Source organism: Eumetopias jubatus, unplaced genomic scaffold (assembly GCF_037043125.1).
Source record: "Eumetopias jubatus isolate StellerSeaLion01/CBP00866 unplaced genomic scaffold, mEumJub1_p1.0 scaffold_30, whole genome shotgun sequence".
Taxonomy (NCBI): Eukaryota; Metazoa; Chordata; class Mammalia; order Carnivora; family Otariidae; genus Eumetopias; species Eumetopias jubatus.
The window spans coordinates 1,275,411-1,301,014 of NW_028274836.1; the positions used below are offsets into that span (position 1 = coordinate 1,275,411).

Below are 25,604 nucleotides of genomic sequence, written 5' to 3' on the forward strand. Positions count from 1 at the left end.
GCCATCCTGGGGACAAAGCTGAGTGGGATGCTCAGAAAAATCAGGTGGCAAGGCCTGCAGCACACAGCACTCTGGCTTCCAGTGTATGGGATTTTAGGCTTTGCTGCCATATAGAGAAAGGATTTCCCTTAGATAACCAAGAGTATTTCAAACTTGTCTCGGATTGGGTGCATGTGAACTAAAGGTACCAGCTGTGTCTGTACGGCCCTTGAGAGCCTCATTTACTTGTGTATGTGTGTGCACACACATATGTATGTATGTGCATGTGTGTGTTTGTCAGCTGCCTCCCAGAGGGTCGCCCCCTGGGAGAGAGGATGGGATCCAGTCAAAAGGCCTTGTGTGTTTGGATTAAGTTGGGTCCAGAGAGAGCCAGCCTGTTTGCCACCTGCAGTCCACATCCTGCGTGCAGAATAGTAGGAGAACCTAGAGCTCCTTCCCTCATCCTCCCGATTGGACTTCCTGCCCTGCTGCTCTGAGGAGTGGTGCTCAGGGAATGTCTTGGCTGCTACATTCCTGGTGCCTTTGTTCCTGACCTGACCTGCCACCTGATGGGCTCTAAGCCCCGGTGAATACTGGCAGCCGTCGGAGCAGTGCAGTCGTGCGAAGCAGGGCTCCTGGCCCAGTGCAGTTCCAAAAGCGAGGGGGCAGCACCCACCCCACAAGGCCGGCTGGCGCTGTTCTGGCTGTGGAGCCACCGGGTTAAAGATGAAGCGGCAGGATAGGGTTAGGAAGCAGGAGGCGGCGGGCTCCAACTCCTGGGTCTGTGAGGACTGGCTTTCTTGGATGTGAGGTGCCATGTTTCTGGTATCAGAGGGCTGCCCCTCTTCCAGACTTCACAGCCATGAGACGTTGACAGAAAGTGACCCATCATGACAATGAAGTGAATGCCTCTGTAGGACACGCTTGTCGCCAGCCCGAGAAGGAGTGCTGAAGTCCTTGCTCAGCACCTCCCCAACATAAGACGCCATATGGCAGGAAGTGTAGGTGCCTGCAGACACCACGGGGCCCTCTGGGGGTGGGGGCAGGAACATGGACCATCACTCTGTGATGGCTGTAGAAGGCATCAAGCCTGTGAGGTCGAGCTCCAGATGCCAGGTAGGCTGACTCTGGGAGGGTCCATACAGATAGAGGCCCCCGGACGTTGGGCCTCAGGATGGACTGGATCCATTAGCCCAAGGCGTCACAGAAGCCAACACTCAGGACTTGGGAAGACATGTATTCCAGTCCGACCTACTGTGAGAGCTACAGCTCCACCAGGTATTGATCCAGCCTCTGCCGGCATGCCTCTAGGGACAGGAGGCTCATCAACTGACAAGGTAGCCCCTTCTAGGTGGGGCAACCCAGACTGGAAGAAGCCGTCCCTGGAGCTGCAGCCTGCCCTGCAGGCACCATAAGGCTGCTCTCTGACTGAGCAGGCCCAGGACAGATGCCAGCTTCCTCCTTTCCCATCCTGGCCATTCTTCGGCTGTGCACAGCTGGAACCCTAGACTCAGATGTGAGTGGAGGCATGAGGTATCCTGCTGCCCACCCTTCACCTCCCACCCAGGTGCACATCTCCCCTTCGTAAGACCCATCCCAGGACCCCAGACACCTCCCCAGGCCAGGCTAGGGAGGTAGAGCCACAGCATTCTGATTTTTCCATGAACAGCTCAACCCAGGGTGGAAGTACCAGGCCCCTGACATCACTTCCTCCCCTGGGAGCCAAGCTGGGACCCCGCAGCTGGTGCTCTGCACTCAGCACGCCTCCCACAGAGCTGTCCTCCACAACATTCCTGCTGCCTATTATGACGTCTTGCTGGCCACTACCCAGCAGCCTGCTGGGCCCAGGCCTGGCCTCTCTACATACTCATTACTGCCCCAGGGATGGTAAGCAGGACGCAGGACCCCCCAGGGCTGCCCTCCAGCCTTGCCAAGCTCTGGGCTCAAGGCTCACCTCACGCTGCCCCGGTAGGGGGCTGGGAACCAGCCCTTGAGCCATGGCCTCTGCATCTCCAGCTCTCCCAGCCAGACCCCTTCCTCAGCCCTCACCGCCCCTCCTCCAGGAAGCACACCCTAACTGGAAAGGCTGCTGGTTTCCCCCCAACCTGGCCCCACAGTAGCATTTACCTTCCATGGCTGCAAGCTGCTCCCTGTGAAGCTGTTCCCGGGCCCGCACAGCAGGGCTCTGCATGCACAGCTCTGCCCCGCCCCTCGCAGAGCCCAGCCGGTTCACCAACTGTAGGACGGATGGCAGAGCGCGCTTAGAGCCAGTGGCTCCCTTGGGACCGTTGAGGCCATCTCTAACATGGAGGGCCTTCCCTGGCTGTGTCCCAGAGCCACAGAGCCTGCCACAGAAGAAAGGTCCCCACACAGACCCAGCATGACCCAGGGGTTTCCTAGGTGGTGGGGACACTATCTGCACAGTTCAGTGTGGTGGCCATGTGGGCCCTGAGCAGCGAAAACAGAACCAAATCCTTACCTACAGTTAAATAACTGATTTCAACTCAAATCGCATGTGTGGCTAGTAGTAACAGAATCAGAGAGTGTGGGTCCAGAGCTAACTCTGGTGTGTGTGCCTCCCCAGGAGCTGCTGGGGGAGGCAGGCCCCACCTAGCCCAACCCAAGCTACCAGCAGCAACCACACAGAGGAGGCTGGTAGCCAGGAAGAGCCACAGCCTACACACACCTTCCAGAGACCACCACTGGCCCTGCAGGTGGACAGGTGGCTTTGGTAGAGAGGATGCCACACAGAGCTCCCGCCCAGGTCTCTGTTCTTGCCATAGACACTGGGTGATGGGCTGGGGGTCCCAACCTCATTATAGGTCCCAATCTCACTATAAACTGGATGATGGTGGGCCAGGGGTCCCTCCTTCACTGGGGACACTGGGTGATGGTGGGTCTGGGGTCCCTCCTTCATCAGGGAGCCTGGGTGATGGTTGGTCTGGGGACCCTCCCTCATTGGGGACACTGGGTGATTGGTAGGTCTGGGGTCCTTCCCTCATTGGGGACACTGGGTTATGGTGGGCCTAGGGTCCCCTCCCTCATCGGGGACACTGGGTGATGGTAGGTCTAGGGTCCCTCCTTCATTGGGGACACTGGGTGATGGTAGGTCTGGGGTCCCTCCTTCATCAGGGAGCCTGGGTAATGGTTGGCCTGGGGTTCCTCCCTCATCGGGGACACTGGGTGATGGTTGGCCTGGGGTTCTTCCCTCATCGGGGACACTGGGTGATGGTTGGCCTGGGGTTCCTCCCTCATCGGGGACAGTGGGTGATGGTGGGTCTAGGGTCCCTCCTTCGTTGGGGACACTGGGTGATGGTAGGTCTGGGGGTCCCTCCTTCATCAGGGAGCCTGGGTAATGGTTGGCCTGGGGTTCCTCCCTCATCGGGGACACTGGGTGATGGTGGGCCAGGTGTCCCCTCCCTCGTCATGGTTCAGGGATCCTGGGTGATGGTGGGCCCCGAGGTAGGTCCCCTGTGCCTGCCCACCTCACCTCGCACTCATAATGGCCCAGGTCGTCCTTGCTGGCTGTCAGGATCTCCAGCACCATCAGACCACTGCGGGGCTCACTCAGGGTTCGGTACTTGCTGCTGGGCGTTATCAGGGCCCCATCCTTGTACCACCTGCAGCCAACGCCAGGGGGTGAGGAGGGCCTCCCCAGGTTCCTCCACTGGAGACCCTCCTCTTGCCCACCTTGCAGGATCAGACTTCCATCCAGAACCCACGTGCTCCTGACACCACCCACCCAACCTCCAGCGGGTGTTGCCTTCCCCGCAGCGGGAGCCATGTTTAGCATGAGGATTAGCCCACCCCTCAGGCAGCCAGCTTGCCGCCTACCTCCCCTCCCGTGCCCCGGGTGCAAGCTGCCCAGCCCACCTGATCTGAGGGTGTGGGGCACCTTCAATGGTGCAGGTGACTTGCGCATCCTCTCCCTCCACAAAAGGAACTGCCCGGACCTTTTTCACAAATCGTGGGGGTACTGTGGGGCCACAGAGCAGGGTAAGGGAAAGAGACACAGACACCATGATGGAGCAGGAGCCTACCCCCACTCATGAGTGCCCCAGACGTCACCGGCAGTCCACCCGCAGACCTGTGCCCCCCAGTGGGGCCACTGAGGTGGAGTGGAGTCCGGATGCTTCCTACTCCAGCCTCCCTCCCAGGGTGGGCTCACCTTGCACCAGGATCTTGCCCAGCGTGCTGGCATTGCCGGCGGCACTGGCCGCAAAGCACATGTACTGGCCGGAGTCCACGCCAGTCAGGTTGTCCAGGATGAGGGCACACGAGCCATCGGGGTCTTCAATGAGGATGTGGTGGGGATCCACCTCCACTGGCTTCCCATCTGCAAAGGAAGGCAGCGCTGTCACGGAGGGCGCCCTGCCAGGGACAGGAGGCTGGGCTGCCTGGGGGGTCGCAGTCTGGGGGCAGTGATGGGGGGCCACCCCTGGAGCACAGACCCCTGGTGGGGAGCCCGGCTGGTCATACTGACCGGGTCCTGTCCCTTTCCCCAGACCTCTGGGCCCACCGTGTGGCCTCGGAAAGTAGGCTCATAGCAGGGTTCCTGCACGGCATGCCGCCTGAGACCATGCCCAGAGGGATGATGCTCTGAGTCCATGGTGGGGCCCCATCGCACGGGGCGTGCTCCTCATCCTGGCAGATTGCAGTCTTCGGGGGGCTCCCTGTGGGCTCTCCCACCATGACGCCGCTTTGGGGCACAGCGGCTCTTGCCTGTACTGTGACGCCATGTGTCAGCATCTGCCGGCCCTCACACTTCCTCCCCTCCACCCCTCAGGAGGGCAGTTTGGTCACCGGACACACAGCTGTCCGCAGACACAAGTGTTCCCCTCCAGGGCGCTGACAGCATTGAAGGGGCAGAGGACTCCCCACCCGACCGCTCCAGGGTGAGGTGTGTCCTCCTTTCCCCTCGGATACAGACACGGCCCGGCCGGCTCGCCTTCCTGGGGGCAGCCTGGCCAGAAGCAGGGTGGTCCCGGGGGCTTGTTCTTGCTTCCAGGCAACTCTCTGAACTGCCCTGGATTGGCCGTCCCAGGCACAGCTCTGGCCATGAGGGGATCGTGGGATGGGCAGGCGCACTCTCAGGTTCTGTGCAGGGGGTGGGCGGGAGCAGCCAGGAGGGACCTCCCAGACCCCAGGACGTGGGCGCAGGGGGGCCTCCTTCCAGAAGAAGACCCCAGGGCAGAGGAGGGGGCTCGCCCAAACTGCCACTGGACACCAGCTGCTGTGTCCACCGGCTCCGGCCTGTGCCTCTGACCGTGGGACCCAGGGAAGGCCCGGCAACGCCCCCAGGTGTCCTCAGCAGCCCTGTCCTTAACCAGCAGGGACACACAAATGCCCCCAGGGCCTGACCACCCTGGGATGGCTCCTTCAAGACCAGGGCTGGATTCGGGTATTCGGGCTGCACTGGAGCCCTGGAAACCGACCTGCCAGCCCAGGCCAGCCCAAGTGACCCCCAGTAAGAGTGTCTTGGTTTACCTGGGGGCCTTGGACCCCATCTGTGGTGATTTAGGTTTGGGGTTTAGGGCCACGTGGCAACGGCTTGAGCTCTGCAGAGTCTGTAACAGACGTCAGCTGTGCCTGCGTGAGCGACCCCCCAACGGGTGCCCCAGACACAAGGCTCAGAGGAGCGTCCCCGGGGGGCTGGACTGCACTGCTACGCGTCCACGTGGGACAGACATGAGGTCCGCAGGACTCCACCGGAGGGGAGGGCAGAGGGACACCAGGACCCCGCCTGGACACCCAACTGGAAACCTCCCCATGCACCTCTTCCTGCTCCTGCAATAAGCCAGACCCTGAGTGCACACTCTGCTGAGTTCTGTGAGTCCTTCTAGCAATTCACTGAACCCACAGCTGGTCGTGGGACCCCCAAACTGGGCGTCAGAACTGGGGGTGGCCAAGGGGACCCCCAAACAGCAGCTGCTGTCAGAACTGAGGGTGGCCCTGGGGACCCCCAAACGGTAGTTGGGTCAGAACTGGGGGCAGCCCTGGGGACCCTGAACGGCAGTTGAGTCAGAAGCGAGGATGGTCCTGGGGACCCCCAAACAGCAGCTGGTATCAGAATGGGGGGTGGCCCTGGGGATCCCCAAATGGCAGTTGTGTCAGAAGCAAGGATGGTCCAGGGGACCCCAAACAGCAACCGATGTCAGAATTGGGGACCCCCGAACTTTGTGGCTCCCATCACATCCAGAGCCAAACCTGAGACCCTACCACAGGGCGGGCCTCAGAGTCCACCCTGCCCTCTCCTGGCCACCTGGCTGGCCCCCCAGGGCTCCTGCACATCTGCCAGAGAGGCCTGCCAGCTAACCCTCCATGCTCCTCATTTCTCTGGCTGGCCACACCACCTCCCCACTTTGTGTGTCCACTGGTTTGCCATCAGTCTAGCCCCCTACACGGCCAGCACCCTTGGGCGGGGCCTCTTTGCCGCTGCGTCCCTGGTACCTGGAATGGGGTGCTAGCCCTCGGGACAAACTTGTCCAACAAGACAGCCAAGGAACGAGATCTGGAGTGGACAGGGTCACTGCGTTTGAATCACGGGGGCACACCCCCTGCTCTGAACCACCTCGTCTAGCTGGGCTCCCAGCCAGGCAGAGTCAACAGCCACTGGGAGAGGATGCCCGTCCCTCGTGCCCCCCGAGGGCCCCCGACCAGGCCCAGTTCCCTCTGGAAGGCTCTTGCGGGTGCAGTGTCCACATCCCTCCGTCTGCAGCAGCCTACCTTTGTACCAGCTGACAACGGGCTTGGGGGTGCCCGTCACACGGCAGGCCAGCTTCACGGTCTCGCCCAGCTCTGCTGTGCAGTCTGCAAGCTCCTCTTCGAAATCTGGGGGATCTGCGCAGACACACGCACAGACTCTGAGCTCCTGGTGGGTGGGACGGCAGTGCCCCCACGTCCTCGCTCAGAAGACCCAGCGTCCAAGGGTACGGTTGTTACAGACACCGCCCCTTTCGACCTTCCGTTCAGGTGGCCCTTCCCGTCCCTAACACAATCTGGGCACCTGTCCTGTGCCGGGGGGGCCCCTGTGTGAACCCTGAGGCTTCCCTGCACTCAGGTCAGGGTCAGCCCTACAGCCCAGCGCAGGCTCGCGAGAGGCTGAGCTGACTGTGCCCCAGATGGAGCCTATCCTTTGTGCGTCCTGGGACTGGGGCTTGGGGGGCCAGAAAGGCTCAGGTGCTGAGTGTGACCTCCCCGCCTGCCAGGGGCAGGAGCACTCACGCCACACGGGCAGGGCCAGGCGCTGCTGGATGCTGCAGATCTCCTTCACCCACGAGTTCTTGGTGATGACCGTGCGCGCCTGAAGCAGGTACTTGCGCACCGAGTCCTCCCGCTCGTGCCAGATCTCGAAGGCACGGTCGTCACCCTCCACCTGGTCGTTCAGGTCGATGCTGCTCAGCTGTGGGGGGCAGGGAATGCAGGCTGACTGTCTGGACACAGGCTTCTGCCCGCCCGCCCCCTGCCCCAGGCTCCCAGGGCGCACGCGCACCTTCATCATGTTCCGGAAGACGTAACTGAAGGTGTCGGTGCGGGAATCCCTTCTGGTCTTGCAGACAACCAGGTGGTGGCGGAACAGGAAGACGTGGCGGTGGTGGCCCTTCCAGGGCATCCGCGCGCCCGGCGCCCCCTCCCACACGATGAAGTGGCCCTGCAGGGAGCAGTCAGCACCAGCCTAGCACCCCCCCGCCCCCCGCGGCCCTGCCCAGGCGCCCCGCCCATGTCCCCGTCCCGACCTGGCGGATGGGCTCGCCCAGGGCCTGCAGGGTGCCTGGGTAGTTCTCCATGAGTGACACGTGCAGCTGGTTCTCGGCGCGCTGCGGCAGGGCCGACACGAGCGCGTAGGCCTGCTCCAGCAGTGCACAGTTCTGCCCGTTCCTCGCCTTGTTGCGGATCAGCTCCTGGGGGGCACAGCGTCAGGCCGCGTTCCCAGCTGCCAAGCGACGAGGCCGGGGAGGGGGCCTGGCGCGCACCCCTACCTTGAGCAGGGCCTGGTACTGCTGGATGCGCTGCACTGGCCGCTCCAGGAAGTGCTGCAGGGGTGGTGGGGGCGGCTGCGATGGGTCCGCTGCGGACAGCACCTCCTCCGTGTATTTCTGTGGGAGCCGCGGGGCGGGGTTGGGGACACGCCAGCAGAGGTGGAGAGCGGGAGGGGGGGGCTGGGGCATTGGGGTGCGTGCGCGTTCACACACACACACACGCGCGCGCACCGCTCTCCTCCCCCGCCACCTGCACCCTGCCCCGCTGCACACACGCGCGTACACACACGCACACGCGCGCGCACCGCCCTCCTCCCCAGCACCCCTGCCCCGCTGTGTCACCATCTGAAGGGGAGCACGGGGCTCCGGGGGCTCTGCTTTTCTCAGTGAGCCGCGGGGCGCGGGCTGGGGGGCACCTTGTAGAAGTCCTGCACAGCCGTGCTGACCACCGCAGACTCGGCCTGCACGCGGCCCACCAGAAAGTCCAGGTACTTCTCAAAGGCCTCCTGATTCTTGATGAAGCACATGGCCACATCGTCGTCTGTGTCACAGTTCTGCAGCTCCTGCTGGAAGCTGCAGTAGAGGACATGGTGGGCAGGGGCGGGTGAGGCCTCAGCTCTGGGACGGAACAGGCTACCCCCAGGGCTGGGCTGCACGGCTACTGGGAACTGAGTGCGCTGGGCTGCGGGGGCTACGGGTGTGGGGGGGGGCATGTGCATCTGTGTGCCTGCATGCAAGGAAGTGCAGGTTCATGCAGCCGTGCCCACTCGTGCCCACACGTGCAGGAGTGTGCGTGTGAACGTGGGCATGCACGCGTGCGGCTGGCATGCATGGGCGCACACCCGCGGGCCCGCCCACCTGCCGTGGAAATGACTGATGTCCTGCACGTTGCGGAAGATGACTGCCTTCTGGCTGGCCACGGCCGTGGGCACGTGGGGGCATCGTTCCAGGTGCTGAAGGTGGTGGTCCTGAAGGAACTGCAGCTTGCCCACAAAGGCCTGCTCGGAGCCCAGCAGCTCCTGGATGATGGAGCTGGGAGCGGATGAGGTGAAGAGAGACCCAAAGGCTACTGAAGCCCCCCGCACAGCCCGCCCCCCGTTGTCAGAAAGAGCCTGGTAAAGTGGTAGAGGGAGGCACCCCCACCACCATCCCGTGACCACCAGCACAAAGCCGCTCACGCCCCCACCTGCCGGACCCTCACCTCAGCCTTGTCTTGTATTCATCGTCAGACACGGCCTCCCCCGGGAACTCGGGCGCCTCCGTGGGCCCCCACTCAGGTGACAGCTGGTGAGAAAATGGGGGAGGGGGGCAGGTGGCCTCGGCTCTGGCCTCACAGGGGACGACAACCCCAGGACCCCACCCCAGCCGTCCAGTACCTTGAGCCGCTTGTCCAGGTAGGCAGGGGACACCCAGCCTTGCCTCGAGGGGCTGGACTTGGTGGGCTTGGTGCGCACAAGCCAGCGCAGTGGGTGGGCCGAGTCCAACACCTCCACGTACTGGCCCTCCCGCAGCGAGATGGCGTCCTGCTCGGCCCCCAGGGGCAGGTAGTCAGCTGTGACCACGTAGATATCAAAGATCTGGGGGAATGATGCTGACTCAGACCAGGGCGGGGGGCCAGCCTGACCCACGGAGGCCCCAACACCCCCAAAGACCCCAGAGGGGTGTGGGACCTGGACAGGGGCCAGCCTGACCTCCCAAAGCCCAACAGCCCCCAAAGACCCCAGAGGGGTGTGGGACCTGGACAGGGGCCAGCCTGACCTCCCAAAGCCCAACAGCCCCCAAAGACCTCAGAGAGGCAGGGGACCCAGATGGGGGGCCAGCGAGGCCTCCCAAAGCCCCAAGAGTCCCCAAAGACCTCAGAGGCGTGGGGAACCCAGACGGGGGACCAGACTGACCTCCCAAAGCCCCAACAGTCCCCAAAGACCCCAGAGGGGTGGGAGACCCAGACAGGAGCCAGCCAGGCCTCCCAAAGCCCCAACAGCCCCCAAAGACCCCAGAGGGGCGGGGGACCCGGATGGGGGGCCAGCCTGACCCATGGAGGCCCCCACAGCCCCCAAAGGCCCCAGAGGGGCGGGGGACCCGGATGGGGGGCCAGCCTGACCCATGGAGGCCCCAACAGCCCCCAAAGGCCCCAGAGGGGCGGGGGACCTGGACGGGAGCCAGCCAGGCCTCCAGAGACTACAGGGTGCATTAAGCTGGGGGGAGAAGCCATCCTGAGATTCCATACAGTTCCAGAACAGGATCAGCCATCTCTGCTCATGGAAATCCCACCGGGGGTGGCAGTGAGACCGGCCACCGAGATGTGCGGCCCCCCACCAGTGCCCCACCCGCCCCTGCCAGGCAGAGCACCTCGCCTCGGGAGTCCCCATCCTCCGACTCCGAGGACGACTCCTGGACGCTGGAGGAGGGACGGGAACGGCCGTGCCAGGGGGATGCAGATGGCGTCCTGGATTCCTCATCGCTGTCACCTCCAGGCACCTGCAGCTTGGCTGGGGGACACAGGACACATGATACCCAGGAAGGGCCTGCGCCCCTGTCTCCTTCCCATGGGGGCCCAGGGTGTGGACAAAAGAGCGCCCGCCCTTGCGCCGCGGCCACAGAGCCCTCACCCTGTGTGATCTTGGCCGACACGATCTCGGTGATCTGGGACGTGAGCTTCTGCAGGAACTCCTCTGTGCCCACCTCGGCCAGCGACAGGTGGCCACGGGCCTCCACCACCGTGGGCTCTGCTGGGGGCCAGAACCTCAGCTGGTCACGTGCCCCACAGACATGCCCAGGCACCGCCTCCAGGCCCCGTCCCGGGCTTGGGGGTCCGCGGTGTCAAGGGAGGCACGGACCTGACACCATCACTGTGGGAAGCTTTGCAGGGTCAGGTTAGGAGCTCATGAGGGCTGCCTGGTGAGCAGGGGTCAGCCGAGAACTGACCCCAAAGGGGGGCAACCAGCAGGCGGAGCACACGGCACCCCCCTTCTCGCCTTCTGAACTTACAAATACCCCAGGGTGCGGGGAGGCCCTGTGTAGGTGGCAGACCTCGCTGGGGACGGGGGAGAATCCAGGACGGAGGAGCTCTCCATGGTGGCATGCCCAGCCCCTACCCCCGACACTGCCCTCACCCAGCCCCCAGGGGCCACCTGCCTCCGGGCCGGGCATCCGCAGCCTGCTGGACCTGAGCTCTGAGCCAAGGGCCGGCGGGGCCCCCAGATCCACAAGGCTCAGAACCAGGCCCAGGGGAGGACAAGGAGCCATTTCTGGGGCCACACAGCCTGGGGCAGCCCCCTCCATGCCTCAACCCTGCACCAGGGCTTGTCGGCCCCCTCCCTGCAAGGTCATGCTCCCACCCAGCCCGTACCTTTCCTCTGCCCCGCAAGATCAGCGAACCCCACAGGCTCCGACATCTGCGCAGACACAGCTTGGGTCCTAAAGGGGAGCGGTGTCCTGAGAGAGTGCCTCAGCCAGAGCCCTCATTTCACAATGGGGACACCGAGGCACGGAGCGCCTGCTCCCCTGCACTCACCCCTGCAGGAAGCTGGAGATGAGGACCTCCTTCCCCCCAGCACGCTCGTCTGCCGCCCCCGCCTCCTCGGGCACTGTTAGGAGAACGGGGTGAGCCACCAGGGTGACAGCCCACAGCCCTGAGCCACTTCTGCTTGGGACCTGGTCCAGGATGTCCCTGCCCCCAAGGGACCTTGACCCTGGCCCTCCAGAGCCTCCCGATGGAGCGGGGCCTGGAGCGGGGCCGGGACGGAGACACTCGGGGTGGCATGGGGCCTCTAGGAGGGTCTCAGCCGGCCGAGCCAGCCTACAGGAAAGGGGATGGCAGCTGGCGGGGGCTCTGTGTTTGGGGTCCCCCGGCTCCAACTCACAGCCAGAGACGTGCAGGCCGGCGGAGCAGAGGGCCTGGCCGGCCGCGCTGGTGGCGATGCAGATGTAGGTGCCCCGATGCTGCCGGCCCACGTCCAGCAGGACCAGACTGTGTCGCTGGGCAGACCTGGCCACCGTGTAGCCCGGTGTGTCAGGGCCGATCCACAGCACACCCCGCTCGGCCTCCTCCCGCAGCCAGTGCACAGCTGGGGCCGGGCAGCCTGCAGGACAGTCAAGGGTCCATGGGGAAGGGAGCTCCGGGAAATGGGGTGGCCTCTGAGCCCCCTGAGGGGCTGTGAGTGACACGGGGAGGGGCCCTTGCTGGGGGGCGGGGAGGGGCCTGCTCTGAGGTCCCTGGAGGAGGGGTCCTTGGTGGGGGGCGGGGAGGGGCCTGCTCTGAGGCCCCTGGGGGAGGGGTCCTTGGTGGGGGGCGGGGAGGGGCCTGCTCTGAGGTCCCTGGGGGAGGGTCCTTGGTGGGGGGTGGGGAGGGGTCTGCTCTGAGGCCCCTGGGGGAGGGGTCCTCGCTGGGGGGTGGGGAGGGGTCTGCTCTGAGGCCCCTGGGGGAGGGGTCCTCGGTGGGGGGTGGGGAGAGGTCTGCTCTGAGGTCCCTGGAGGAGGGTCCTTGGTGGGGGGCGGGGAGGGGCCTGCTCTGAGGTCCCTGGGGTAGGGGTCCTTGGTGGGGGGCGGGGAGAGGTCTGCTCTGAGGTCCCTGGAGGAGGGGTCCTTGGTGGGGGGTGGGGAGGGGTCTGCTCTGAGGTCCCTGGGGTAGGGGTCCTTGGTGGGGGGCGGGGAGGGGTCTGCTCTGAGGTCCCTGGAGGAGGGGTCCTCGCTGGGGGGTGGGGAGGGGTCTGCTCTGAGGTCCCTGGAGGAGGGTCCTCGCTGGGGGGTGGGGAGGGGTCTGCTCTGAGGTCCCTGGGGTAGGGGTCCTTGGTGGGGGGCGGGGAGGGGTCTGCTCTGAGGCCCCTGGGGGAGGGGTCCTCGCTGGGGGGCGGGGAGGGGTCTGCTCTGAGGCCCCTGGGGGAGGGGTCCTCGCTGGGGGGTGGGGAGGGGTCTGCTCTGAGGCCCCTGGGGGAGGGGTCCTCGCTGGGGGGTGGGGAGGGCCCTGCTCTGAGGTCCCTGGAGGAGGGTCCTCGCTGGGGGGTGGGGAGGGGTCTGCTCTGAGGCCCCTGGGGGAGGGGTCCTTGGTGGGGGGTGGGGAGAGGTCTGCTCTGAGGTCCCTGGAGGAGGGTCCTTGGTGGGGGGCGGGGAGGGGCCTGCTCTGAGGCCCCTGGAGGAGGGTCCTTGGTGGGGGGCGGGGAGGGGTCTGCTCTGAGGCCCCTGGGGGAGGGGTCCTTGGTGGGGGGTGGGGAGGGCCCTGCTCTGAGGTCCCTGGAGGAGGGTCCTCGCTGGGGGGTGGGGAGGGCCCTGCTCTGAGGCCCCTGGGGGAGGGGTCCTCGCTGGGGGGCGGGGAGGGCCCTGCTCTGAGGTCCCTGGAGGAGGGTCCTCGCTGGGGGGCGGGGAGGGGTCTGCTCTGAGGCCCCTGGGGGAGGGTCCTTGGTGGGGGGCGGGGAGGGGTCTGCTCTGAGGTCCCTGGAGGAGGGGTCCTCGCTGGGGGGTGGGGAGAGGTCTGCTCTGAGGTCCCTGGAGGAGGGGTCCTCGCTGGGGGGTGGGGAGGGGTCTGCTCTGAGGCCCCTGGGGGAGGGGTCCTTGGTGGGGGGTGGGGAGAGGTCTGCTCTGAGGTCCCTGGAGGAGGGTCCTTGGTGGGGGGCGGGGAGGGGCCTGCTCTGAGGTCCCTGGAGGAGGGGTCCTCGCTGGGGGGTGGGGAGGGGTCTGCTCTGAGGTCCCTGGAGGAGGGTCCTCGCTGGGGGGCGGGGAGGGGTCTGCTCTGAGGCCCCTGGGGGAGGGTCCTTGGTGGGGGGCGGGGAGGGGTCTGCTCTGAGGTCCCTGGGGGAGGGGTCCTTGGTGCGGGGTGGGGGGGAGAGGTAGGAGAGCCTTACCTTCCACCTTCACTGAGAAGGTGATGCTGGAGCCTTTGTTCACTTTCTTGGAGGCGAATCTTTCCAGGAATCGGGGCGGCACCAGCTGCTGGTGTGCATCTGGACAAACAGCAGACACCGGCGATGAACGCATGTCGAGCCCCTGCTCCCTGTTGGGGCACCAAGGCCTCCAGGGGCACCTGCTGCAGCCCCAGTCCCCAGGTCCCAGCCTCATGCACCCGGAGGTTGGGTCTCTACAGCCTGCACCCAACCCTCCTCGGTCTGCAGGGTGGTGTCCCGCAGGCACTGTGGCTGAGCCTCCCACCATCCGAGTTGGCTCACCTGGGGCTGGCTTCTCTTCAGGATCCTTGGGGCCTGAAAGAGCAGGAAGTGGAATCAGGCCTGCAGCACTGAGGGGCCTGTCTCCCCAGAGCCCGTGCACCTGCCGAGGGTGGGGGTACCCACTCCTATCCACACCCTCCCTGAGACTCAGGCCATGCAGGGAGCTCACACTGAGGCTGCTCAGACCCAGTGTGATGTCCCCCCACCCCACCGCGCCAGGAGTGTGGGGGTCGCTGTGGCACTGACGCAAGGTCGCATGAAGGTCAGAGGGAAGCCTGGGCAGCGCTGGGTCCCTCAACCACTGCTGGCTCAGGTGGTGATGCTCAGAACTTTGGAGAACAAATAAGTGCAAACATCTCCTCCCACAGTAACCACTGACCTCTTCCTCTGCACAGTCCGCTGACTAACCCGTGCCCCCCACCCATCCCGGGGCACGTGTATGGAGGCGGGGGGGGGGTGGCAGACGGCGGCCCAGGTGTAGACGCTCCGTCCCCAGCACCCACCCCGGACCAGCAGCCTAGCGGACGAGTAGGCGGCGCCCGCGGCGTTGCTGATGTAGGCTGAGTACTGGCCAGCGTCCTCCGTGGTGACCGACAAGACCTCCAGGGTGTGAAGTGTCTTCCTGTCAGCCATGCGGATGTGCTCAGAAGCCGTCAGGGGCTGCCCGTCTTTGAACCAGTACAGTCGGGGTGTGGGGTAGCCTGCAGCCACAGGGCAGTGGTCAGCACCGAGCCTCCGTCCCACGGGGCACCAGTGACGGCCCAACCTCCACCTGGCCAGTTCTCTCTTCCTCACCTTTCACCTTCAGCTGGAATTTGGCCAGCCGTGTGCCGGGGGCCACCTGGAGGTCCTTCAGCTCCTCCACCACCTGGGGCAGCTGACCCTCCTCTGAGGTAGATTCCGTGCCCTCTTGCTCCCGGCTGGTGGAGAGGACAGAGAAGGGGCAGTGAGGTGGACCGGGGAGGGGTCCAGCACCTGGGGGGGTCAGGGGCAGTGAGGTGGACCGGGGAGGGGTCCAGCACCTGGGGGGGTCAGGGGCAGTGAGGTGGACCGGGGAGGGGTCCAGCACCTGGGGGGGTCAGGGGCAGTGAGGTGGACCAGGGAGGGGTCCAGCACCTGGGGGGGGTCAGGGGCAGTGAGGTGGACCGGGGAGGGGTCCAGCACATGGGGGGTCAGGGGCAGTGAGGTGGACCGGGGAGGGGTCCAGTGCCTGGGGGGCTCAGGGGCCCGGGGAGGGGTCCGGCGCCTGGGGGGGGCCAGGTCAGGCGTGGATGGCTTTGGAGAATCCTCATGAGCTGGACAGACACCATGGGGCCTGGTGGAGAGCTCCAGGATTCAGATTCTGTCGGTCCCAGACAGCCCTGCCACCCACTGGGGCTTGCACCACCAGCCCGCTGGGTGCTGCCTGCCTGTGCATGGCCCTCTACCTGGACAGGTAGCCCTGGGCGCTGAAGTAGGAGGAGGTCTCTGTGGCATCAGCTGCAGTTTCGTAGTCTGTGCTGGTCACTGGGAAAGGAAGAGTGTCCGCCATGAGGCTTGTGCCCCACCTTCCCGAGCACGGCCCCACGCCAGGGGCCAGCCCACCCGGCTCTCACTGCAAGATCAGCCCTGGGAGCCACGCACACTCCTGGGGCAGAAGCCTTGGGGGACCTGGCTGTCCCCTGGCCCTTAACACCCCAGGCTGTCACCCACAAGCCCATGCTTCCAGGCTCGGAAGTAACTGCAACCTCAACCACTGGTCAACTCTGGTGATTCTGGGCCTCATGATGGGGCTGCGTCATCCAGTTTTACCCACTAGGGAACAAGAGGGTGACGCATGCAGGCCTCAAAACCAGCAGCTGGGGGCTTCCACATCCAGCCACGAAGGAGGAACAGGGACTGGACCTATTCTCTGCCAGGGGTGGGATGTTCCTGTCCTCCCCCCAAATTCATATGTGGAAATCCCAACCCCAATGTGTGGGTGTCAGGAGCAGGGTCTTTGGGAGGTAATCAGGGTTAGAGGAGTGCCCCGACAAGGAGCGACCCCCCGCGAGGACACCGTGAGAATACCGCGTCTGCAGCTCAGAAGAGGGCCTTGCTGGAACCCAAGCAGGGGCACCCTGAGCTCAGACACAAGTCTCCAGTGAAGCCTCCAGAACCCCGAGGAGTAACAACCTTCTGTTGTTTCAGCCACCTGCCCCGTGGCACCTGTTAGTGCAGCCTGGACCCAGACACCCTCCCCCACCCTCACCGTGCTGTGCCCCTGCACGAAGTACAACAGTGGTGAGAGTGTGATTTCTATAGGAAGCATGTTCTTGGTCTTTGTCACTGCTCCTGGCACTGAGCTCCAAAGCCCTTGGAGTTTCCCATGTGAGGACAGCAATGACGGTGTCTTTTGGTATGTAATGAGGTCACTCTGGAAAGCCCCTCAGGGTGGGGGCTGGTGACCAGGGGACCCAACCCTGGGACCAGATGGCTGGAAGTTCCAGTCCCACCCCCTGACCTCAGGGAGGGGAGAAGGAATCAACCACCAATCACCAAGGGCCCATGAGTCCATCAATCATGCCCATGTCCTGAAGCCCCCATAAAAACCCGCAAGGTCAGGCTTGGAGAGCTTCTGGGCTGGTGACCACGTAGACATGTGGGGAGAAGCTCCACGCCCCTCCCCCAGTGCCTTGCCCCGCGTGTCTCTTCCATCTGGCTACTTCTGAGTTACATCCTTTCATAATACACTGGTAACGTAGGAAGGAGAATGTTTCTCTGAGCTCTGTGAGCCGCTCCAGCAAGTTAATGGAACCCGGGGGGGGGGGGGGGGCGTGGGAACCTCGGATCTGTAGCCAGCGGGTCAGAGCACGGGGGACCCCTGGACTTGTGACTGGCATCTGCAGTCAGGGGGTCTGTGGGCCTGAACCCCAAACCTGATGCTGACTCCACGTGGGTCTGATGCTGACTGATGCTGACTCCACATGGGTCTGATACTGACTCCATGTGGGTCTGCTGCTGACTCCATGTGGGTCTGATGCTGACTGATGCTCACTCCACGTGGGTCTGATGCTGACTCCACGTGGGTCTGATGCTGACTGATGCTGACTCCACATGGGTCTGATGCTGACTCCACGTGGGTCTGATGCTGACTGATGCTCACTCCACGTGGGTCTGATGCTGACTCCACGCGGGTCTGATGCTGACTGATGCTCACTCCACGTGGGTCTGATGCTGACTCCACGTGGGTCTGATGCTGACTGATGCTCACTCCACGTGGGTCTGATGCTGACTCCACGTGGGTCTGATGCTGACTCCATTCAGGTCTGATGCTGACTCCACGCGGGTCTGATGCTGACTCCATTCAGGTCTGATGCTGACTCCACGCGGGTCTGATGCTGAGTCCACGCGGGTCTGATGCTGAGTCCACGCGGGTCTGATGCTGACTCCACGTGGGTCTGATGCTGAGTCCACACGGATCTGATGCTGAGTCCACGTGGGTCTGATGCTGACTCCATGTGGGTCTGATGCTGATTGATGCTCACTCCACGTGGGTCTGATGCTGAGTCCACGCGAGTCTGATGCTGACTCCACGTGGGTCTGATGCTGACTGATGCTCACTCCACGTGGGTCTGATGCTGACTCCACGTGGGTCTGATGCTAACTGATGCTCACTCCATGTGGGTCTGATGCTGAGTCCACGTGGATCTGATGCTGACTCCACGTGGGTCTGATGCTGACTCCACGTGGGTCTGATGCTGAGTCCACGCGAGTCTGATGCTCACTCCACGTGGGTCTGATGCTGAGTCCACGTGGATCTGATGCTGACTCCACGTGGGTCTGATGCTGAGTCCACGCGAGTCTGATGCTGACTCCACGTGGGTCTGATGCTGACTCCACGTGGGTCTGATGCTGACTGATGCTCACTCCACGTGGGTCTGATGCTGAGTCCACGTGGATCTGATGCTGACTCCACGTGGGTCTGATGCTGAGTCCACGCGAGTCTGATGCTCACTCCACGTGGGTCTGATGCTGAGTCCACGCGAGTCTGATGCTCACTCCACGTGGGTCTGATGCTGAGTCCACGCGAGTCTGATGCTGACTCCACGTGGGTCTGATGCTGAGTCCATGTGGACAGGTTCAGAGGTGAGGTCATTGTAGAAACTCCAGCTGGCGTCAGAGAATTTCTTGTTGAACGCTTACAGATTGGAAACAACGACGAGTTCTGTGATTGCCTCACCTTCCTGCCTTGAGTTTCCAGCTCCAGGAGAGGAAGCTGAGGCCGAGCCAGGTAGACCCTGAGTGGAGGAGCTGGCATACTGGGAGATGAAGACTGCTGGTGTCCATAGGACGGAAGCCAGAGAAGAGAGAGGGCAGAGCACTGACTAGCATGTGCACAGGGTGGGGACGAGCCATCTGAGGGGGCCATCGAAACAGTGGGGAGGATGCTGTGTTTCCAGTTGGACTGGGAACTTCCCCACTCTGTGGCTTCCGGTCCTCAGGAAGGGGGATCAGCCCTCAGCAGAGGGAGGAGATCGGCCCTGGATGGAGCTCTGCCAGCCCCCCACCTCAGAGGAAGACCTCAAGAAGATCTGCAGAAATACGAAGTCTCCAGCTGCCACGTGGGCAGGCATCCCGTCAAGGACCTCCAGACTCACACGGAGGCAGGAAAACAGCCCCCAGTGGGTCAAAACCAAGCCAGGACGGACGCACATGGAAGTGGCAGACAAGGTCATCAAAGCAGGTATTAGAACTGTATAACCAAGACCCAGCACGCGTGAGAAAAGCTTCCAGTAGCACTTGTTGAGACAGACGGTACACTGACAGGCCTGATGGCAGCGTAGTGACTTCAGAAGGACAGCGAAAGTTGGAGGATAGTGGGACAAACAATGTGGGGAAATGGAACTCAGACCCAAGAGCTGCACATGAAGAGAGTCAGCACGTGGTCGCGCTGCTGCACGCGGCTTCTCGTGCCTGTGACTGCAGTCCCCAGACGAGCGGGGAAGGAAAGAGACTTGAGGAAATCACAGCTAAAAACACTTCCAAGCTTCATGAAAATTAGAAACCCCGAATCCCGAGAAGCTCCATGAACACCAAGCACGCGGGAATATAAAGAAAAGTGCACCCAAGAACAGCACAGTCAGATGCCTCGAAACCAGTGAAAAGAAGGAAATCCTAAAAAATACCCAGAGACCATTTTTGAGGAAAATGACAAACTGGTCCTCAAAGTCATAAAACTCAAGGGACCCAGATGCTCTGAACGAGAGTGAAGCTGGAGGACTCACATGTCCAGATTTCAAAACTGACTACGAAGCTACAGTAATCAAGACAGTGTGGTGTTGCCAGGATGACAGATGTACAGATCAACAGGACAGTTAGAAGCCCAGAAATGAACCCATACGTGTCATGGAAGTCAGTGTTTGACAGGAGTTCTGTGCAATTTTACAGAGGAAGATAGTCTTTTCTGTGAACGGTGCTGGAATAACTACATTTCCACGAGACAAGAATGAATTTGGGTCCTTACCTCACACCATATACCAAAACTAAACCTACATGTAAGAGCCGAACTATAAAACTCTTAGAAGAAAACAGGGTTGTACATCTTTATCATGTCAGATTGGGCAGAAAAGGCAAAGCCACAGAGATGGGAGTGTAGCTCATCGGTGTCCAGGGGCTGGGGGAGGCAGGGTGGGACAGAGCGTGGCTCAGCAGTCCCGATTTTAAATCCCAGGGGAAAGGGCTAGCTTTGCACAGAGAAACAAAGATAGGAATGGCACCCTATTTCTCAGTGGAAAGCATCCAAGCTAGTAAATAGGAGAGCAGCACCTTCAAGGTATGAAAAGAAAAAAGAATCGTCCTAGTAAAAATATCTCTCAGAGCCACAGGAGAAATACAGACTTTTTCTCAGACGTGCAAAAGCTAAGAGAATTCTAGCATTCCCAGATGACGGGGAAAATGTGGAAAGATGACCCTCAGGCGGAAGGACAGCGATGCCAGAAATCTAGATCTCCGCGGCAGCATGGACTAGCTCCTGCTTTGGTGAATGTACACAATTCTGCCTCGGTCACGCTAACCGACTTGCGTACAGCTGTGCTGTGGATACGGCCGTGGCCGTGGCCCTGCATCTTGCTCGTGTCTGCTCAACGACCTCTCGTGGGGCTGGCCGCCCATGAATCCATTCGGGAGAACAGTCCTTCCCAGACCCCACCTACTCTTCGGTCTCAGCTCTGACACCCGCTTTTCCAGAGACAGTGTCCCACGCTGCGTTCCCATGTCTCTGATCCACGCCAGCACAGCGGATGATCCCTACTGATGAAGTTACCATCCTGCTGAGTGCATGCGACATCTCGCTGGGGCTCCATTAGCGTTGCCGCCAAGGCTAACATCCTCCAGGTGCCTCAGCCTTCGGCAAGTCCTCCCCCGTGAAGCGTCTGGACACATCTATTGCTCTGGTTCCAAGTGGATTTTTAATTTTTTTTTATCTGTTTACTGTTGAGCATTCTTTATGTTGTTTTAAGATAAAGTTCTTTACTTAGATACCTGGTTTGCAGATACCTTCTCCTGCCATGTAGTCTCTCCACGTGGGGTCTTTCTCAGAGCAGAAGTTCCTAACTTTTACCAATTTTCCCTTTTATGGGTGTTGCTTTAGTTGTCAAATCTAAGACGTCTTTTCCTGGCCGTAGCTCCTAAAAATTTCCTCCTTTTTTTCTGAAAGTTTCATGGTTTTGTATTTTCTATTTATGTATGTAATCCATTTTGAGCTCATTTTTGTATGAGATCAAGGTCTATTTATTTGCCTGTAAATATCCCAATTACTCCAGCATGACTTGAGATTCTATCCTTGAATCCGAAATTCTACCCTTCCTCCACTTAAACGCTCTCGCACTTTTCTCAAAGATCAGATGGACCTACTCGTCCTGAGGCCCACCAGGAGTCACTGCATTAGAATAAAACACACCTCCTGTCCCCTTATCACTCGGGGAAACTTCCGGCGACTCGGGAACCGTGTACTGGGAATGGAGGACAACCAAATCCGTGTTTCTTCATGCACACAGCTAACCTCCACACGTGCCTGGGGCACCTGGGACCTGTCCCAGGCCCCTCCCCAGCCTAGACACCACCCAAGGAGACGAGACCCCCCACCCCCAACCTGGCCCCAAAATCCTCCAGTGTTGTCTGGGTCCTTCTGCAACCCAGCACCGCCCCCGCCCAGCTCGGGCCCCGGGGCCATCGAACCCGGATCCCCACACTCACGGTCTACACGGAGCTCTGCCTTCGTAGAGGACACGCCCACGCTGTTCTCAGCCATGCAGCGGTAAACGCCCATGTCTGCCGGCACCACGGCTGTGATGATGAGCTGGTGGCCGCCCTGCTGGTCCTCACTGATCATATAGCGGTCACCCTCCTCCAGCACCCTTCCATCCTTGAACCAGCACACGGTGGGCACGGGCTGGCCTGTCACCACGCAGTCGAAGCTCACGGGGTAGCCGTCCAGCACCTCCTGATCCTGCAGCCCAGTCAGGAACACGGGGGCTGGGAGGGACAAGCGGGGTGTGCAGTGAGTGGGCCCCAGGCCTCTCCCCCAGCCACCCCAGCAGCTCAGCGTGCGTCATCTGCTCCCACTGAGGTGGGGGGGCGCTCGCAGGTGCCTGGGCCAAACACAGTTCTGTCTCTGCTCGCCTAGGTCCAAGCCACCGAGAGGTCAGAGGCATCGTGGACAGGAAACAGGGAGGAGGGGGAGGTAGGGGGAGACAAATGCTGTGTGGGCTGAGGGTCCAAGGGTTGCAAGGATGAGAATGGCCCAACATTGTGCAGGGAGGTTCCCAGACGTGACGCCATGGGTTATTCGTTAGACCCCCCGTTGTCCCTAGCGATACGCAAGCCAACAGTGGAATGGCTCTAAAATTAATCTAAGTTGCTGGAGCAGGTAGTGGGGGCCGTGGAATCCCCCCTTTCATAGCGGTTGTATCCTAAACCCTCACGGAGCAAAAAACACAAACTCTGGAAAGTCAGTATCCTATACCCACTTCACAGAGGAGGACACTGAGGCCCAGAGAGGCTAGCTCACAACAGGCAGCTGGGATTGACATCGAGCTCTGTCTATCCCCAAATTCGGGGCTCTTCCAGCTCAGTGGGCTGCATCTGCAGTGGCCAGAGGCTGGAGGCCAGCCAGCTCGCTGAGTCTTCACCTGACGCAGGTCACCTTCTGGCCCTGCTCCTCCTCCTTCCCCGCCACCACTCCCGCCCCCCCCAGCCGTGGGCAGCAGGCCGACTCACCAGCCTCTGCAGTCTGTGGGCGGGGCACCATCTCCTGAGGCGTGGCAGGGGCGGGACCCATCTTGCTGATGCGCATCTCCACCCCCCGGGGCCCCTGCTCCAACAGGCTGATGTCCACCCCGATGCCCATGGTGCCAAACATCTCCCGGAAGCAGGTGGCCGCACGGTGGGACTCGGCAAGTGACTCGAAGCGGATGTAGACGAAGTGCTCATCTTCGTGGTACGTCTGCCAGTCCCCAGGCTCCTCGGGCTGTGCTGAGCCCTCATCTGCACTGAGGAAGATCTCTTCGTCTGAAACCTCAGCTGGGCTCTTGGTGCGGAAGAGGCGGTGCAGCCGCCGGGCCGCCCGGCGAAAGGCGTCGTCCAGCTCTCCCCCCGAGGAGCTCTCTGCCTCGCTTTCAGTCCCGCTGACCACCACACAAGCGCTGTGGGCCACGTGGCCAAACTTGCTGCTCACCTGACAGGTGTAGTGGCCGGCGTCGGCCCGGCCCAGGCCCGTGACCAGCAGGGAGCAGGTGCCATCCGCGAGCTGGTCAATGTGGTGGTGCCGGCCATCTGTCAGCTCCACGCCATCCTTCAGCCAGCGAGCACACACATCCGCCTTGCTGGACACCACACACTCCAGACGCAGGACATCCCCTACCTGTGCCTCTGTATCCCCAAACGTGCGGGAGAACACAGGTCCCTCCTGCTGCTTCATCTCCTTGCGGACCTTGTAGCCCTTGAAGGCAGCCTGGATCTTCACGGCTGCCTTGTCCATGGACGGGTCACTCAAATCTCCCAGTGGTGGGCAAACAGCCGCTGGCTGCTCCTGATGCTTCTGTGGCTTCCCAGGTGGGACTGTGGGAACCCCAGCCTGTGCACACAGGGAAGGTAGGGAAACTGAGGCCCACGACAGGAAAAGCAGAGTGCAGGGGCAGCTGGGGCAGGGCTGGAAGCAAAGCGCAGGTCTCCCACCCCAGCTCCAGGTCATCATGCCCCTCTGTTTCCTGCCCACCTGCAGCTGCTCAGCCTTTGCGTGCCTGATGGCTCCTGGTGCTGCCGAGAGGCAAGCCCGCTCCCTGAAATCAGTCTAAGTGGTCACCCAGACAGAGACTGGCAGGTTGTGAGACACAGCCGGGCAGATGGGTGAATGGGTGGACGGTGGATGGATGGGTGGCGGATGGGTGAATAGTGGATGTGTGGGTAGGTGGGTGGTGGAAGGTGGATGGGTAAGTGAGTAGATGATGGGTGGTGGCGTGAATGGTGGATAGGTGAGTGGTGGATGTTGGGTGGTGGATGGGTGAGTAGTATAATGAATGGGTAGGCGGGTGGGTCAGTGGTGGATGGGTAGATGAGTAGTGGATGGGTGGGTGGGTGGTGGATGAGTAGATGGTAGATGGGTGAGTGAAAGGCGGATGGGTGGGTTGATAGGTGGGTGGTAGATGGGTAAATGGTGGATGAATGTGTGGTAGATGGAGATAGACGGTGAGTGGGTGACAGATGAATGGGTGAGTGAGTGGTAGATGGGTGGGTGGTATGTGGGTGAATGGGCGGGCAGGTGATGGATGGATGGGTTAGTGGTGGGTGGGTGAATGGTGGATGGATGGATGGATGGGTGGATGGATGGATGGATGGATGGGTGGTAAATGGGTGCGTGAATGGTGGATGGGTGGATGGATGGGTGAGTGAATGGTGGGTGAATGGTGGATGGTGGGTGGCTGGACAGTGGATGGATGGATGGGTGGATGGATGGGTGGATGGATGGGTGGTAAATGGGTGCGTGAATGGTGGATGGGTGGATGGATGGGTGAGTGGTGGATAGGTGGATGGTGGGTGGCTGGACAGTGGATGGATGGATGGGTGAGTGGTGGATAGGTGGGTGGGTGGGCAGGTGGTGGATGAGGAGATGGTAGACGGATGAGTGAATGGTGGTGGATGGGTGGGTTGGCAGGTGGATGTTAGATGGATGGGTGGATGGATGGGTGAGTGGTGGATGACGCGTGGACGGACAACGGATGGCAAATGGACAGCGCGTGGATGGGTGGCTGTATCAGTGGGTAGCACAGGACAGATGATGGAGCAATGAGCGGGTGGCGGGTGGAGGGGTGGTGAAGATCTGAGACGGCCAGGCCTCCCCGTGTAGGCCACACTGGACACTCACCTTGCTGACCAGGGGTGAGGTGCTGGGCCGCCCAGCCTTCTTGAGGTAGGTAACCAGGGCAGGAGTGCCCGCCCGGGACTCGTCATCAGAGCTGGTGTGTGAGAGGTCGGCCTCGCCGGAACGTGCCAGCTCATCAGCGGTGGAGTAGTCCTCAGAGAGGTCACGGGCTGCGTCCTCTGGCTCATGCCGCAGGCGCTGCGAGTGACCGTCCTCCTCGGGCAGCTCGCTGATGGAGTCCAGCGTGGGCTCACGGCTCATGCGGCGCTTCCGGGCCAGGGCCTCCCACAGCAGGTGCAGGTCACCCTCCTGGGCTGCCTCAGGGGGGAGGCTGGGCTGCGCAGGGGCCTCCTCCCCAGAGCCTGGGGCCAGCACCACTGAGAAGGACAGGAGATGGTCAGCAGGTGGGCGGGGGTGGACAAACCTTGACCCCAGGCCGCCCTAAGCTCTGACTGTGGTTTCCCTCAGTAGACCAAAGAGCTCTGAAGGCCCCCAACAAATAGGTTGTAGAGGTTCTGAACTGCCTTGTCAGCCTCAGCTTCCCCTGATGAAGCCAGACCCCAACCTACAGCGAGCACCTGCAGAGGAGCGAGCCCAAGCATAGGGCCAGAGTCAGTGCAAGTGCTGAGGGGCTCATAGTGTGAGGGGTTCAGAGCACAGGGGGGAGGGGGTCAGAGGTGGGCTCAGAGCGCAGGGAGGAGGGGGTCAGAGTGGGGAGACTGGTAGTGGGAGGGATTTATAATGTGGGGGGCTCGAGCACAGAGGGGAGAGGATCAGAATGGGGATGGTCATGACTGGGGGCTCGAAGCACAGGGCGCGGGGCACCTTATAGCGTGGGGGCATGAGTTCAGGGGGCAGTGATTTAGAGTGGGGGCTCGCAGGGTGGGGTCTGAGCACAGAGTGGGGGACTCAGAAGGCAGGGCGGAGGAGGCTCAGAGGGCAGGGGCCAGAGAGCTCGAGGGACCATAGTGGTACCAAGGGATGTGATGGTCAGCGTCCCGCTCGGGGACCAGTGTGACGTGAGCTGCCAGCCGTCTGAAGAAGCGAAGCCACAGGGTCCCACCAGGCCTCAGTCTTAAGGCCGCCTCCCCAAGAGGACCCCTGCCTGTC

General features: G+C 62.1%; 1 protein-coding gene across 1 annotated transcript in view; it reads right to left on the minus strand.

Annotated features, from left to right (window-relative positions):
• The window catches only part of OBSCN (obscurin, cytoskeletal calmodulin and titin-interacting RhoGEF), a 127,034-nt gene that overhangs the window by 19,873 nt on the left and 81,557 nt on the right, over positions 1-25,604 (minus strand). Inside the window, exons 58-83 of the mRNA XM_088020475.1 lie at positions 24,498-24,871; positions 22,355-23,210; positions 21,332-21,610; positions 15,544-15,622; positions 14,912-15,036; positions 14,620-14,817; positions 14,117-14,149; positions 13,796-13,894; positions 11,822-12,040; positions 11,473-11,545; positions 11,308-11,375; positions 10,568-10,687; positions 10,308-10,447; positions 9,335-9,535; positions 9,160-9,242; positions 8,817-8,990; positions 8,375-8,531; positions 7,959-8,075; positions 7,716-7,880; positions 7,472-7,630; positions 7,204-7,381; positions 6,706-6,819; positions 4,148-4,315; positions 3,853-3,955; positions 3,470-3,599; positions 2,107-2,215 (exon numbers count right to left, since the gene is read on the minus strand). Of these exons, the coding sequence (XP_087876601.1) occupies positions 2,107-2,215; positions 3,470-3,599; positions 3,853-3,955; positions 4,148-4,315; positions 6,706-6,819; positions 7,204-7,381; positions 7,472-7,630; positions 7,716-7,880; positions 7,959-8,075; positions 8,375-8,531; positions 8,817-8,990; positions 9,160-9,242; positions 9,335-9,535; positions 10,308-10,447; positions 10,568-10,687; positions 11,308-11,375; positions 11,473-11,545; positions 11,822-12,040; positions 13,796-13,894; positions 14,117-14,149; positions 14,620-14,817; positions 14,912-15,036; positions 15,544-15,622; positions 21,332-21,610; positions 22,355-23,210; positions 24,498-24,871 (4,521 nt within the window). The remainder of the gene's footprint in view (positions 1-2,106; positions 2,216-3,469; positions 3,600-3,852; positions 3,956-4,147; positions 4,316-6,705; positions 6,820-7,203; positions 7,382-7,471; positions 7,631-7,715; positions 7,881-7,958; positions 8,076-8,374; positions 8,532-8,816; positions 8,991-9,159; positions 9,243-9,334; positions 9,536-10,307; positions 10,448-10,567; positions 10,688-11,307; positions 11,376-11,472; positions 11,546-11,821; positions 12,041-13,795; positions 13,895-14,116; positions 14,150-14,619; positions 14,818-14,911; positions 15,037-15,543; positions 15,623-21,331; positions 21,611-22,354; positions 23,211-24,497; positions 24,872-25,604) is intronic.